Consider the following 16,540-nt stretch of genomic DNA (forward strand, 5'->3'; position numbering starts at 1 on the left):
AAACTGATTTTAAATTACAAAATCGAATTGTAAAAGATATCTTCGAAAAATTTAAGAATCTAGATTTTGAGGATAAGTAGATAATGGCAAATATATCATATTTATATTTGTAATTATATATTATGTGAATAAATTGATTTGTAATATATTGTAATATTTATTATCATCTAATCACAATATTTCTTCGTTACAAGTGTGAGATTATCAATAAAATATTTGTATTAGTAATTAGAAAATAATTTTTGTTTAATTTTTTAATTAAAAAGTAAAAAAATAAAAAAATAGTTTTGACTGTCAGCCTACGGGTGTTTAGGCCTTGACATGGCACGACTATATATATATATATATATATATATATATATATATGTATAAGGTCGTGTCATGGGCCTATCCTTTTTATACAAGTTGATCAATTAGAGTAGTTGGATTTAATGTTAATATAATATAAATAAAAATTTAAAATAAATTTTATTATATAATGTCAACATAATGTTAGTATAATAGTTAAATCGGTTTGATTGGATAACTAACTTGTGGTTTGAAATTATTCATTCAATTCAACCTTGAATCAATGGAGTTTAGTGAATAAAAACAAATGCTAGTCATATCTCGAACCAAATTTGACACTAGTTTTAGAATAATCAAAGAGTGACCATAGAGTTAAAAGTGAAGATAAATTTGAGTCAAGTGGCCAACAGAAGTTCAATTCAAATTTAGAAAAATCAATTTAAATTCAAATCGGTAAATAGTAACACCAGATAAGGAAAAAGAGTTAAAAGAAAAAGAATCACTGATGAGATAAACTTTAATATGACGAGGTCAATAAGATATTAATCCTGAGTTAAGCTCAAACTTGATGAGTTGATCTTTTTTCAATTCGAGTTTGTCTCGTTCAATCCAAATATCAAACTAACTTTACATCATCTCAGATCAAATTCACCCCTTTAGCGTATAGCAAGGTCCTACGATTTAGGGTCAATGTATTATAAATGAGACAAAAGGAGAATGAAGTAAATTTAGAGTCGGTACATGGTAGTTTAAAAATATTTATGGGTCACCCCTGCACTGGGCTTAAAGATGTCCAGGTCTTTGTGGTCATCAACATGTTTTTGACCTCATTAAAGACTCCTTTAAATCTGTCAACTAACACATTTTTATCATATTTGAAATCCTTCCAATAATTTTATAACCCTTAATATAAAATTACTATTTTACCCTTTAACAACGGGACTTGTAATCAACCTTTACGGTCACTCTTTGGCATATGAACTTGAGGATGAAAACCCACTATTACAAAAAATTTTTTTTTTGATGAATTTTAAAAGTGAGTTTAAATTAAGTCTGAATAAGAATCAATTATAATTCAATTTGAATTGAAATCGATCATCTTGAATGATTTTTTTGAACTACTTATTCAATTACATAAAAAACGAAAAGGAATTATCATCGGAAAAAAAGAAAAATCACCAATTAAAGAAACTCAGATACAACAATTTTTGGATATATAGAAACATTTGTCATAAATCAAAGACAGACATGAAGGACTTAACTGTGATTTCGATCATATGTTTATTGATCCCTTCCGTCTTTAAGTTGAAAGATAAAGAGACGACAGGAGACGTGTTGAAGTTGCAGTCATGTAATTAGGTGAAGACTTCAGAATCCTGCACACAATGATAATCGTCAGACAAGAAAATTTGAAAACTATGACAAACATGGCTGCAACCACCACTGCTGGCTCTCTTTAATATGTTGCACAAGGTAGCCTGGGCTAGATTCCATCTAGACAGAGGCTTAACAATAAACAATTTGAATAAGAGTCATCATATAGTTTGACCCATAAACGTGAAAACACATATACAACTAGAGATAACAATGAGATAAATGAAGATCAAATACATTAATCATCGTCCTTGTAGGAATAACCCCGTCTCATCTCTCATACAGAGATGATAGGGAATTGATTTGAATTCAAAAAGTTAAACTCGAAAGCAATTTAAGATTGACGAATTAAAACTTGAAACTAAACTAAAATATAATTTAATTTTAAATTCGATCTGAATCAACTTTAATTTAACTCATTTATGAAAACAAGTTTAATCTTTGATTTAAACTTAACTCATTCAATTAATGTTTACATAGCTCAAATTGAATCCAACTCTAATGATACAATAATAAGATAAGGCAATAATACTACACACAATAACAGTTTATACAAACGCTAACGTATTATTATGTAATTAGATATTATTTTATTTCTAATTCCGATTTATCACTTCTCTATCAAATACAAACACTTTTCTTTGGAAACCATGTGAAGTGTTTTCAGTAATTGGAAGTGTGATAGAAATGAAATTTGTATTCTTTTCCTTTTGTTTTAGAACAAGTGTCCCCTAAATGATTCTGTCATAAGAAGATATTGAGTGAGAGTCTCTTAGGATACACCAATAATAAAAATTTCTAATTGTCACATCATCACCTTAAAATATATTACAAACATCTCAAAGTTTTACAATTTATCAAATACATATCCTGCCACATTATCACTACTAAAAAAGTTGTGCTGATCGATAAAATCACTGATACAAACCGATATATATCGTATTGTACAATATACCAACCGTATCGTACCAATTTTCGATACATTTTAAGATACATATTATTTTCTATTTATATTGTATCGAATAATATGTATTCTATGATACTAATAACCATGAGCCGAATGACATGATGTGATGCAGGATGCAGCAGGTGCAATCTTACTTGGCAAAAGACCAACAAAATCAATGTTTCTGAATTTTGAAACAAATGGTTTTACACGGTTAAAACTCCAAAATTTACCAAACTAAATGGAACTTCTAGTTATAACAACACCATCTAGAAACATAAATGTTCACATTTGCAGCTAAAAGTAATCATCCTTCCCAACCTTTCTTCCCTGCTTTCAATAATGAATAATACTGGAGCTGGGCGAAAGCTTTTTCCAGATATATGCAAGAGAATTAATCAACCAACCAACACTTTTCTGGGTTTCCCACGGAAGAAAACATACTCACCCTGCCTTCAGTGCATTGAATTTGACCGGCCCTCCCTGAGCTCCTTGAGTGTCTACAAGCAAGGATGTTTTTAAAAAAATTATTGGCCAAAAATCATGAACTTAAATATTCAAACCACTGTGATTGGAATTCTCACGACATACCAGCCGTTTGAATGATCTGTTGTTTATTGACTTTTTTGCCTTATCCAAATCCGGTTTGGCACGATCCAAGGTCTGTCGAACAGAAAATATATATTTCTTAAGAGCCTTAAATAAAAAAGAAACTTTGCAGGTAAAATGATGCCCTTGAACAGAAAAAATATAACAAGGTAGCTCAAGATACAAAGCCAGTAGCTCAAGATATTGGAAACACTACCTGAATCATAGATTCCACACGACGCCGCATTCGTGTGTGCATGAAACCCTCTGAGCACTGAGGAATATTAAAGGAACACATTGAGATCAAACAAATTATTCAAGAAACTGAATACAAATCATGATGTAAGACTCAAAACGCTAATAAAATAGTAGTCACAACTTGAAGGTGAAGCAGCTCCACAAGAAATCCACAGAAAATTATCTTATTCATTGAAAAACAAAGGGTATTTTATTAAAATGGATAATAAAAAAAAAAAATCCAGGTCCAAATTCGAAGAATCAGCATGAACAATAACTTCATATATCTTCACAATTTCAAAACACATATCATGTTATAGAAACCAGAAGAAATTGCTAAGTTATTTGAAACCCAACCAACAGTTTTTCCATATTTCTTCTGCCAAATTTTAAACAAGTAATTCATACTGAGAAACATTTACCACATGACTTATGGATGATATGAAGCACACATTTGAGAATAGAACAGAAAAAATAAAATAAAATTGTTCAAAATATCAATTAACCATAACTTCACATAAGGAAATTTTTATTGTGATACCAATTACAGCTATTCAAACCTTTGAAACCTATACTACATATACTGCAACACATCACAGATCTAATTCAGATACTCAGGTCATTACTGTCTCTTATGATGTAGCTTATATTTAGAGTGATTTAGTATTTTCCAAAAATTTTAAATCCAAGTTTAGGGTTGGCTAGTGTAACTGTTCATCGAAGCTAGTCAATGTTGGTCTCTCTCCTCTCAGTTGATGAAGACGGCGACACAGACTGATATAAGTAAACTTGTTCTTTACACTTGAATGTTATTTCTGTTTCACAAGTTAATGTAGTTCGACACTTCACCAAAAACAAAGTTGCAAGCAAATCAAGGCACTAGCTAGTAGCTACTAGTTCCCTTTTTTTTTTCCCTTTTAAGTAGCTTAAGCAGTTTAGATGTAAGAGTTTGAGACAGAATGCTTAAGTACTGAACCATGTTAAGCAAAGGAAACCCACCTTAACATGATAGCTAACATATGCATGGAAAGTCGATAAATTCCAAACCGTACGATCCAATTTTTTTCCTTCTACATGTCGAGGAAAAATGACTGCATTGGAAGAAAACATTAAAATTTTAAAACAACAATGAAAGAGAAATAAATAAGCCTATTCATTCTTTTTCTGATATTACCAAAAGTAACAAATCCTGCGTTAGCGGATAATGCTTCAGAAGGAGCTTCCTTCAGCTCTAGAGGAGGAGAAGGAGACCACAAACAAAGAGGTGCATTATTAAGTCCAGCTGTACGCCTTGCTTCAACAAATTCCTGAATAAAATTAAACATGGAAAGTGAAAACACAAAATCAGCTAAAAACGAAAAGCATAGAATATTCTAAAAAAAATAACCTTCAAAGCTTCAAATCAGAACTGCCCTAGACACTGAAAATTTGACTAATTTTAGCTTCCAAAATCCTTTATGGCTTGATTTCAAAGAAGTAAAAATTGATTATTATATATACTATACTGAACTAGTGTTGGAAACTTATGAGACTTGAAATAGAAAAGGAAAATTATTTTAAATGTACCTGTAGGAAGGAAGTTGCAAGAACAGTATCAATGGAGTCGCTGAATCTCATGGGAAACACCACAGTCACCCTTTCTGCCTGCATTGACAATTAAGTCAATTCACTCAGCTTAATCACAAAATTATCCTGATGGCACATGCTATAAAATCTGCCACCTTGGAATTTGGATTCAAAAATAATAAAATTAAATTTTAAGATGGACTAAATAGTAGAAAGCTCTAAGCTCAACAAACATAAAATGAAAGGGGTAGGTAAAAACTATATCTTGCACACGCACGCACGCACCCATGCATAAATTCCATAAACTAAAACAGGAAGAACATTTATGAGAATACCTCAGGAATGATGAAAAAGGACTCCTTTGGTCGATGCACGAGGGCAAGAAGCTGATCCATAGCTGTAGCAACAGTCCTTGTAGCAAGATGTTTTAGTACTACTCTTAATGGAGCACCTAATACCACTTCTCTTACAGATGCAATCTTCACCAACAGAGATTGTCTGATCTCTGCAGAGCACCAACAATAGAAAACTGTCACAAGTATTATCAACAAACAAGGAGGAAATCAACCTCAAATTTAAATATTTATAGAATCCAATGTTTTATAACAATATAACCCTAGTAAACCTAACTCCAGGGCTAGCAAGTTCAGTTGGTGAATTTGGAATTAAAAGTGACCTTGGATCATATAGTTAATTTTTTCCAGATGATACGCCATTATGGATATTTTTCATTTATGTCTGCATGTCCTTCTTATAAAACTTTGATTAGAAAAAATAATGCTCGCTTTAAGGATACTTTTATAGCTCTGACATAGTTCCCAGGCATTGCAACCACTATTTGGATGCTAATGTTAAAGATCAAAGCTTAATAGGTCTATACTCTTATCTAAAAGGTACTTTACACTGACTTACATTCGAAGGCAATAAGTCCAATTTGCATCTAAATATAAAGAAAACATGGAAATCCATTCGTATTCTGGAAAGAAGAATTCTTAAAAAATCACAATCTTGAGAAGCAAAACGAAGTTGGAATTTTTTAACAAGCTAATCCTAAGTTTTTGTGGCATATTCGTAGCAAGCTCATAATGACCTTAGAAAAGGAACTCGTTGAACCTTCATCTGGAGAAAGTTTTGACAAATTGAGTTTCAATGTGAGATTAAAGCCATCTCGAGGAGGATCAAGTATCTGTACAACCAAACCATATGCAGCTTTTATAGCTTCTATAGCTCCAGATGGAAGTCCCCGAAGGAAAATGGCTTCAGGAGGTGGAGTGGGCAATGACACTGATAACAGCACAAGATGCGGATTCTTCATAGTTACCTGCAAAACAACAACGTCTCCTAATTAGACACAATCTATATCATTTCTTTTTGAAATATTTTACTTCTTCGAACTTGCAAATGCAAACGAAACCCCTCTTCACCCTAGACTGAGTGAAATTCAATTTTAAAATCTCTTATTTGACCCCAAAAAGATCCAACCAGCCACACAAACTAGTACCAACTAACCACTACTATATCCCATACCATGTTTACCAGCATAAATGTATTAAAACATTAACCTAACTTAAGATAACCAACAAAATGAAAGCCATAGTATAAACTAAACACAAGCTTCAAAATTTTCAATAAACTCTCCTGTAGCTGTAAGTAACAAAACTTAAGAATTGAAAGGGGGGTTTTATGAAAATTTCCAAATTTGAAGTAGGTCAATAACAAATATGAAAAAAGCTGGTGAAATTGACCTGAACGTGGTAACGAACATCGTCAAACTCAACCCAGTGATAATCCAGCTCAACTGCTTTATCCAAACTGCAAAATGTAGACAACCATTTCTCTTTCTGGGTCATGAAATTAAGTTTATTTACATAAAAAAGTGAACAGTATTTATCAAAATTCACCAATGAATTAAAAAAAAAAATCTTACTTTTGAACCCGATTCAACAAGGTTTGAAGAAGGAACCTCGAGTGAGACTGTAAAAGCAACATCTGGGTATGGATTCACGTTCAATTTCAGCTCTGGTCTGCAACAATAGCTTGGTTTACATTGATGGCTGGATTTGAAATAGAAAGAGAGGACTGATTTTGACAGATAGAGAGGACAGGAGACGTGTTGAAGTTGGAAAGTGAGAGATTCCTCTTTATTTATTCTTCGTGTGCTTTCCGTTAACATTTCCAAATGTATGGGCTTTTTCTTATTATATAAACTTTTTAGGGTGTCATTTGATAATATTGGATTTAAAATGAATAAATTAATGGGACAGTGAATTTCTTTATAACGTTGAAAACTGTTTTTTTTTTTTTTAATGTGACTAAATTTTAAAAATTTTATTTGTAAAGATACCTAAATTTTACCCTTTTTTAATTAAAAGTATTAATTTAATCACTCTGTTTTCAAAAACAAAATAATAATTTTACTTACGTTAATTTAATATTTTTAATAAAAAATATTAAAAATTAAACCTATTTAGTAAGAAATTTAAAAAATTTAATAACTTTAATAAAAAAGTTTAAAAATTCAAATTTATTTAATAACAAAATTGTAAAGTTTGATCCCTTCTTTTAGACTCAAGCTTGACAAGTTTTTTATAAGCCAATTTGAGTTCAATTTTATTTAAAGAGAATTGAATTCGAATTCAACGATAGAAATAAAGTAAACTTAATACTATAATTGAACCGAAAAATCGAAAAAATACCAATTTGATGCATATTAATCAATCCAATATCATTTTAATTAATTTGAATCAAATTCTTTTAAATTTGTAAGTTTGACAAATAAAGCATTCTTCAAACTTGAACTCAACAACGTAAAACTCTTAACCTAAAACTTGCCTAAACAAAACTCTTTTCGAACTGAATTGAAGAACAAGTTCGAATGCCAGTATGTCCTGCGTCCAGCCCTATCCTGACAATGGAATGAATAAATTATACTTTCTAATCCAAGATTAGCCCCATTAACAGAAAATTTATTGTTGTAATTCTAGACAAGTAAACTTACTGAACTATCCCTATATAATTAATCATTGTGAAATTACCACAGTACCATTCCCTGCTCTTTTACCATCTGCGTTATCACTTTCTCATTCTTCTCAGTCGCGACTTCTGCCCCCCAACAAATAATGGGAGATACAGGCCGAACTGAACCAAATCCAAACATCCCCTATCTTGAATTCAATTTAAATGAAAATTACTTTTGACTCAAATTCTACGAAACAAAATTAAAGATAACACAAGTTTGATTTAAATAAAAAATAATTTAATTTAAATTAATAGTTTAAATTTCTAACTCGAGTTTGTGAAATATTAGACAAAATAATATCATTTTATTAATAAATTATAAATTTAAATTATAAATTTAAACCACAGTTTAAATCATTAACTCAAATTAAATTCTCTCTAATTCGAGTTCAATTATATTTCAAAAACAACTGACCCCCTTGACTTAAACTCAATTCGAAATTAAACTAAATAAATATAAACCAAACTAATCAAATCAAGCTAGGTTACGAGACCAAACCAACTCAGATTGAGTCTAATACTAACTGCAAGAGATATATGTTCTAATATTTGCATTCACTCATTATCCCATAAAAAAACAATCGCCAGTGCATCATACAACAGGACAAAAACCATTAAATACAGTGCAGATTTAGGTGCCGTTCAATGGTACTGTAAAACAAATATGCCAAATATTACATATTTTGCTTCACCTCGTCAACAGCCAAGCCGAAAAATGCAGAAACTAGGGGTGCCACAACCCATAGAGAGGACAACCAGCTTTTACGTCCTTTCTGAGCCTCCAGCTGTAAACAAACAGCCATATATACATGTCAACATAAATTTTCGAAATTGGTATATGTAAAATTTGTTGCATGAGCTTGTACAGTAAAGTACCTGTGCCGAAATCGCTTGATCGACCATATATTGGGTCTCTTTCTTGAACTGATCCCACAAAGACATACATTCCATGGGTGATTTCAACACATTGATTGGAGAAACCTAGCACATGGTTCATTATGACTGAGAAATATGATCAAGAAAATGATAATACAATAAGAGCAAACACAATACTACCTCCTCCCACGTGTTTGAGGCTAGAGCATCAACAGTTCCACCCATAAGTGAGGAAAACAGTAAATTTTTAACCATATCGGGTTTCTCATCCAAGCGTATAACAGCCCTATCTGAAAGTACACTCAGTGACTGCAAGATAGTAACGGCAAAACAAAAAGGTGTTGTCAGTGTAAGACTAATTAACTCCCTTGCATTAAAATCATTGAAATTACCGCAGTCTGGGCATCCTTCACAGCGGTTTTAATGTCAACTTCAGGCCAAACCCTTCGCATTGAATCACTGTCATGATTGAAGACTGTTGAGAATCTGAAATAAAATTCCATGGCATTAAGCAACAAGGATGAAAATCAAGATTTAAAAATCTTTAATATCACAATCAAGCTCCCTACCTTTCTTTCATGCGGTTCAGAACTTTGCCAGCTTCTTCTCTAGCTACTTTCTTTATCAAGTTTCTTGTAGAGCTCTCTAAATTTTGAACCATTGTGTCACTTGTAGCTTGGTCCAACTCAAAACCAGAAATTGCATTTAAGTACTCCAGTACAGCAGCTTCAGTTACAGAGCCAAGAAGTTTTCTTAATGAAGCCCAAGTGTCCTCAGAACCAGCTGCAAACAGATATTTTGCAGGTTCAGTAAGTCCTGCAGTGAGTTTTTCCTGCACATCAATGAGGCATCAGCACTCCATCATTCAATTAAACATTAATGCAAGGTTTTAAAAAAGAGAAAAAAAACATTAAATGTGATAACAGTAATCAATTGTGCATTAGCCAAGAAAATAACCTCAAACTTGGCTTTGATTTCAGACAGCTTCGCATGGAGAAGGGATGATGCATGTTCATGAATATCATGGAGAAGTTCTTCCTGAACTTTTGAAGCATCCCAGTTAGCCAGTCTTATAGCAGCATCTGAGAAAGGCAAACAGAGTCATTGAATTGCAAGAGAACAAATTAGTAGCTCCAATCATAAGGGAAAAGCTAGTAATCAAGAAGATGCAAATTAATAACAATGAAAGAAGAGAAGCATTTGGCCCAGATCATAGAAAGAGTTGAGAGTTCCAGATCCTTTTCAGAAAAAATTAGTAGTCCGATACAGGGAATAAATACAAACATTGATTCTCAATCAAATATTTATGAATAAAAGAACATGCAGATAACTCAAAAGGATGCAAGTATGTACAAAGTGCAAGCTATATAAAGTTTTCTTACCAGCACATCCTTGGTCAAACTCCAGCATGCAAGATTGAAGACAAGTGCGAACTGCAGAAGCAAAACCTTCCCCATCTTTAAGTAATTGTTCCAAGCTGATCTTAAAGCTATCAAACCCTTTAGACTGTAGATGATCCAATATGACAGTATATGCACGGTAGAAAATCTGTGTAATTCAAGAGATAATGTGAATAAATGAGAAAACATAAAAATAATAAAACTGTCAGGAACAAAAATGTAGCCTTTATTTAAAAAAACAAAAAAAACCTTAATGTAATCCACAGGCAGCTCTATTAATTTTCCCACTCCCTAGTCAGTATAAACAAACAATACTACATGTACAAACTCTTCATTAGAACTAACATAACAAAATAATGTGGCATGATCTTATTAGACAAGTGAAAAATAATGATAAATTAAACAAAATTAAAAGAAATGAAGAGGCAACTGAAACATTGCAGTAGGGTAAGTCAGCAAATAGAAAATTTTGATGATATCACAGCATTTCAAAGAAGCTTATCCATCTCATAAATGAATAGAACAGAGAATTGTTGCTCCTTGGTGTACCTAACATGTGTTTTCAGGCACATGTTAAGACCACCCAACATTGGGTTAAATTCTTCCATTTTGATGATTCATGGAAAATAGTTAATCTATTTACCATCAAACAAAATTTGGAAATCATAACTGACAGCATAAAAAGTAAAAAGTGCATCTATTGGTGTTAAGATACTTTAAGGTGCCCTTACATGAAACCATAAAGTTTGCCTGTAAGTAAAACATCCATCATTACAACTTCACAAATGTTCTTTTGGCTAATAGCAAAAATGAATACTTAAAAAGTAGGTTGAACCTTACATGAATTGCTTTTGACTCCAAATCTTGTCGTTTTCTAGTTCTCACAGCTTCATCAAAGTAGATTGTCTCCTTGTCATAACTATAAAAATAAGAATTTAGCATAAAAAACCAATATCAGATTCAGAGCCTACAAACAGTTGGATCAAAGAAAATACTCAAAAGACTGTCAATGCACAATATCCACAAATACTCAAGATAACAAGAGCAGCAAATCAAGGCTTCCTCTCTGTTAGAGTTAAAGTATATGTAAGAACGAAGAAAAGCACAAAAGGATCTCATAGGAAGACACTTGGCAACATGCTGAAAGGGACAAATGGAAGACAACAAGAAAAAGAGGAGACAATAGACTATCATTCGCCCAGAATAGGTACAGTGCAGGAACAACTGATAGAGGGGACCAACAACACACTAAGAGCTGAGATGGCAGTGCAGGATTGGAGAAGCAATTATGAAGACAAAAGAAAAGATATGAGCAAGGGGAATGGAGAAGGGGGAAAGAGAACTGTAAGAAGATTCAGAGGGAGGGCCAACACCAGAGGGCTGGAAAGTTATTTGTTTTTGTGGTTTTGTGACTCAGATTGTATTGACTTTGGCTGTATTAACTTTTGTTGTATTGACTTTTGCTGTTCCAATATCAAGAGAGGAAGAACTGAAAAATATGTATAATCATTTCCAGAAAATCAATACAATATCTATTTTCTTGATCAGTTCTATTACATTTCGTTCAATCCCACATTACATTAGTGCTACGACTTATATGCTGTGAGTTTTGGCCTTGACTGGGATTGTCTATTGGTGAAATACGGCAACCTTCCAGGTAAGAATGACTAAAGAGGAGTACGACCTCAGATTTATGGTCCCGAAATCATCAAGTACATAACACTCTCCAGGTAAAACATCACACATAGAGGTTGAGACAATCATTATGAATTATATAACTTGAGGAGTTTAGATGTAAAATTTAGATCCTTCACTTTCAGTTAAACATCAGTTATCATTGACTTCTACGCAATTCACAGATGTTTTAGAAAGGATAAAATGTACACAAAATTTTCATCACATATGCCATGGTCTTGGTTGCTGCTAAGTCTGACAATGATAGCTCCATAAAATATCTTAACTACAAATTGCAGATGTATTTTGATAGATTTACATCACTGTTAAACGAGTCAAATCATATCATTAGATCTGATAATATATCAAACACAAATGTGAACTTACTCTGAAAGATAGGTATCTATAATGGTGTGAGCCTCTTTACCAAATCCAGGGATCGGACCCACTTGAATAGCTTCCTCCAAAGCCAACCGACCCTGCAACAAATCATATAAGTACTAACTAATAGATTTTGTTCAAATCAAATAAGTAATTCCTGCAAGGGAGATGTATGTTAAAAGAACCTTATCATCTGACAATAGACACAGCTTCACATTGGCAATTTCCTCACACCGAAAAGTGGCAACCATTACCTGATTATCGTTAACAAATATTTCTTATTAAAAAGTGAATATATAAATGAAATTGAAAAACCAACAAAACGTATGCACGAGGAAAATCAAAAACCTTATGAGCAGGAAGATTCAGGTCCTTGTTTTCTTTTATAAGTTTCCAAATCTGTTGTACACTGAAGGAGAACACTGAGGCAGGAACAACTTCTTGTCTATCTCCAGCTAGTCCTCCTGGAGAGATGGAATGGAAAAATCGCTGCCTCAATTGAGCAACCTGTATAAATGCCAAAATCATAAGCCCTAGATACCAACTGTAACCTATTTATTTCACAAAATGTGATGATACTTTAGTTAGGCCAAGATGCCACAATGCCAAAGGTCTTGAACATTGATTATTTAGGTCAGCATACAATGACTGAAGGAATGCAACAACACACTCCAAATTCAGTTGAACTAGTAAAGGTTGTAACCTGTATTAATTAATGCTTGATAAACATCCTAATGTTATTAATGGCTACCTGCTCTTTAAACTCTTGCTCCTTCTCTTCATAGCTAGATAAAGCAATGACCTCCACCTACATGTCAAGTCATAAATTAAACAGTAAAATATAAAGTAGCCATAAAAAAAGAATCAGTCATAAAGAGAAAATTGGAACATTTACTTACATTAAAAAACTCACTGAGAGGAGTACTGTCATGGTCTTGGGGTTTAGGAAATGCTTCCCAAATCTGTAGAAATCACCAACTATCAACACGCCGAGGAAATAAAAACAAGGAATAGACAAATCAAATGTGAGCAAACATAAATAAATATACCTTCTGAATATCTTCTCTTAAATTAGACCCTAATTTTTCAACCGGCGTCTGCAAGGAGAGTCATAAATAGTTATTGATTCAAAAGGGAAGAGAGGGCTCCTTCCACAAAAGGAATGATGCATAAAAGAAAAATATGGAGTGCTAGTACAAACCTTGGTTTTATCCCGTATAACAAACAAAAGAGTTGTTTTACGTGAGCTAAATAAACGCATCATGACCTGCATACAGCACAGAAAACCAGATCATTAGTGAAATAAGCAAACAATATTATTATATACAATAATAAGACAATAAATCATTGACCCTGTACAACTGACACTGTACAACTGGCTAGAGTACCTGAAAAACTGTTTTTAGAAGAGGTCTACTGCCAGCCTGCTCCCGACCGATATCATGGCACCAACTACATATGACAATAAACACCTTATTAACACTTGAACTGACATCTAAACTTTTGTGTTATCATAAATTTTCTGTGTCTACAGTTCACACTTTTCTCTATGATATAGATCTGAAAGTTAAACAGTGTCCATTTCTGATCAAAGGCTTCCATTCAAAATCAAATTTTGTTAAGAAAAATAAACTTTAGTATAGACAACAGCAAAGATGAAAACAAAGAATTCACCAACTTTTTTTTACGGAAACAAAAAAATTAAGATATAAATTGCCAAAACTTATCCTGATATAGTACTTTTTAAACATCGAATCACAATTAATAATATGCTGCTTCCTAGAATTAGCGCAATAGTACCATTGCCTGTTCAGATACTATATGTACATAAAATTCTAAAAGAAAACAAGGGCTAAGTATTGGCAGGCCAAAGTTACAGCAAAGAGAGGAATAATGCACGCCATATAGGTTGATGGACCAGAGAAATCCAGATATTAAAAAAATTAGGCAACCTCAGAGAATGGCCAGGTCCAGACCAGCCTAGATTAGTCACATGCATAACTGAAGCTACATACCAGAGTAGATTATAAAGATCACGCCAAGAATATATAATATTTTGCACATATCATACAAGATTTCTCGTTGTACAACTTTCTATATTATCTATAATTTCTTTAATCGCAAAGCCTATTTTGGTCCAAGGCCACCCTCCTTTTTGTAGGAAAGCCTGTACTTCTCCATGTAATAATTCCCAAAAAAAGTTTGTCAGTAATGACAAGATATTTGCAGCTCCAAACACAATATCAAAGAGACTTACATGTTTATCAGTACAACATCTGCAATTGCCACAGCAAACAGGGCACTCTGTTTCTCGAATGCAGTGTCATCCTGAAAAAAAATTTCAGGCACACTTTAATAGTATGAAAATATCTTCCACAAAACTAAGTATAATATCAAGACATGAGTATACACAAGGTACATATATGCGATCAACTTTAACCTCCTTCTGATTTAAAATAAAAAAAATTATACCAACATAATGAAACCATAAAAACATTCTTACTCCACATCATTGTGTGGATGTGTTCATATAGACTTCAGTATCTGACATTTGTTACAAAAGCTATCAACACAAACTCATACATTTCCACCCAAATAAAGGGACAAAGTCTGTCTAGAGGCATCCCTTGAAATCCATAAAGCACTATGAATAACTTTAAGCCTCACAAAGATAAAATTGTATATTTGATCTGAAAATGTTCTCCAGAATTCAAACTTTAAAAAAGATGAGTAAAATATCACTACTTGAATATGGCAAAGATTTCACTTTGGATTTGCCACTATCAATAGAAAACATATCATGATTCTCTTATGAATTGTTAACCCACTTCAGCCCCCGACTTAGAGCAACAAAATATCACACAACTCAGTAACTAGCAACTGCTTAAGTTCTCATAACAGCGCCTTCCCTACAAAGCACCATGTATTATTTTGTTTCAGTGCTAATACAAATCAAACTAAAATTCAGGGGACATAGTTCTGATATATCTGTGAATCAATAGGTGTTTGAACACATATGAACATTCCTGCTTGCAACCACAAGGCATATTATACTCATATGTACTGCTAAATAGAACAGCAGAAAAATTAACCAAGATCTATTCATTACACAAGCCTTCTTCACAGACAAACATAACCCCATTTCCGTCACAAATTGAACTCCAACACGTTGAAGCACATTACCTCGCCTCTTTCAGTGCCATCAGTTCCCTCTAAATCCATGACAATGGTGAAGGGTTCAATGTCAACACATTTATCTATCCAAATTCCCTTAGTTGTCTGGCTCCTGCCCAAAAAATTATGTAAATAAAAAAAAAAAATTCGAATATCTTTCATTAAGCTTAAAATAATATAACTTTAGAAACGCAAACAACCAACCTTCCGTCAGAAGCATCCATCTCTTTAAAATTTGTATAAAAAAGATGATTCATTAAAGTACTCTTGCCTGTTCCCATTAAGAATAAAAAAACAAAACAAAAAAAATACTGAGCCCACAGAGCATTAAATCACTACGAAAACATTAAAAACGTTAAAATTGAATTCAAATTATTTTTAATAAAAAATGGATCAAGATATCTACTATTACGTCAAACCAAAGCCTCAACTTTTGATATTAATGTAAAAAATAGCAAAACGCATGGTTTCCTTAAAAAGAAAAAAACTAATTACCACGTGATCACATTGAAAAAATTCACAAACACTTCGAATCTCTCAAATTTATTAGATACACCCTGGCACGCCATTACTACTTCAAAAAAACGTAAATCGATCCATACAAGTATAAAAATATACAGTATAGTACCAATTTTGGATACAAAGATATGTATAGTTTTTCTACATGTATCAATCGCATCATAGAATCCTAATAACCATGTCACAACAAAACTAAGGGGAATGAACTTGAGGAGCATATGTACCACTGCTTTGTGGGCCCATGATGGCTACGACAGAGTAGGAGAGGCCGCGATCGGGAAGGTTGGTAGCGCGGACGAAGTTTTCGAGACCGTCGACATTCAAGTCGCCGTTACTGGAGATGAGTTGGACGGAAAGAGGAGAGAGTTGGGCCATAAGGACGCGAAATTCTAGGGTTTGAAGAAATCAAGCTGAAAAAGAAAGGACTAGAAATTGAAGTAGAGGAGAACAAGAAAGAGTACAAAGTCTGACACGTGGAATTCTCTACTTTGTCGAAACT

At 32.9% G+C, this 16,540-nt stretch overlaps 2 protein-coding genes across 2 annotated transcripts; both read right to left on the bottom strand.

Annotated features, from left to right (window-relative positions):
• Positions 1 to 2,763: 2,763 nt before the first annotated feature.
• LOC123226970 (actin-related protein 2/3 complex subunit 2A) lies at positions 2,764 to 7,132 on the bottom strand. The gene is made up of 10 exons (XM_044651561.1): positions 6,927 to 7,132; positions 6,745 to 6,811; positions 6,113 to 6,320; positions 5,335 to 5,504; positions 5,000 to 5,077; positions 4,608 to 4,740; positions 4,433 to 4,524; positions 3,414 to 3,470; positions 3,200 to 3,271; positions 2,764 to 3,108 (listed from the first exon to the last, which is right to left on the bottom strand). Exons 1-10 carry the CDS (start codon positions 6,986 to 6,988, stop codon positions 3,064 to 3,066), a joined length of 984 nt encoding a protein of 327 aa, XP_044507496.1. The 5' UTR covers positions 6,989 to 7,132; the 3' UTR covers positions 2,764 to 3,063.
• Positions 7,133 to 8,555: 1,423 nt separating this feature from the next.
• Positions 8,556 to 16,540, bottom strand: LOC123227573 (protein ROOT HAIR DEFECTIVE 3 homolog 2-like). The gene is made up of 20 exons (XM_044652619.1): positions 16,266 to 16,540; positions 15,727 to 15,793; positions 15,532 to 15,634; positions 14,606 to 14,676; positions 13,737 to 13,800; positions 13,550 to 13,615; positions 13,398 to 13,445; positions 13,248 to 13,310; positions 13,100 to 13,156; positions 12,697 to 12,855; positions 12,534 to 12,602; positions 12,355 to 12,446; positions 11,134 to 11,212; positions 10,276 to 10,441; positions 9,851 to 9,975; positions 9,463 to 9,725; positions 9,286 to 9,379; positions 9,074 to 9,202; positions 8,894 to 8,998; positions 8,556 to 8,802 (listed from the first exon to the last, which is right to left on the bottom strand). The coding sequence occupies exons 1-20, from the start codon at positions 16,414 to 16,416 to the stop codon at positions 8,692 to 8,694; spliced, it is 2,082 nt and encodes a 693-aa protein (XP_044508554.1). The 5' UTR covers positions 16,417 to 16,540; the 3' UTR covers positions 8,556 to 8,691.

Source organism: Mangifera indica, chromosome 10 (genome assembly GCF_011075055.1).
Source record: "Mangifera indica cultivar Alphonso chromosome 10, CATAS_Mindica_2.1, whole genome shotgun sequence".
In the NCBI taxonomy this organism is placed as follows: Eukaryota; Viridiplantae; Streptophyta; class Magnoliopsida; order Sapindales; family Anacardiaceae; genus Mangifera; species Mangifera indica.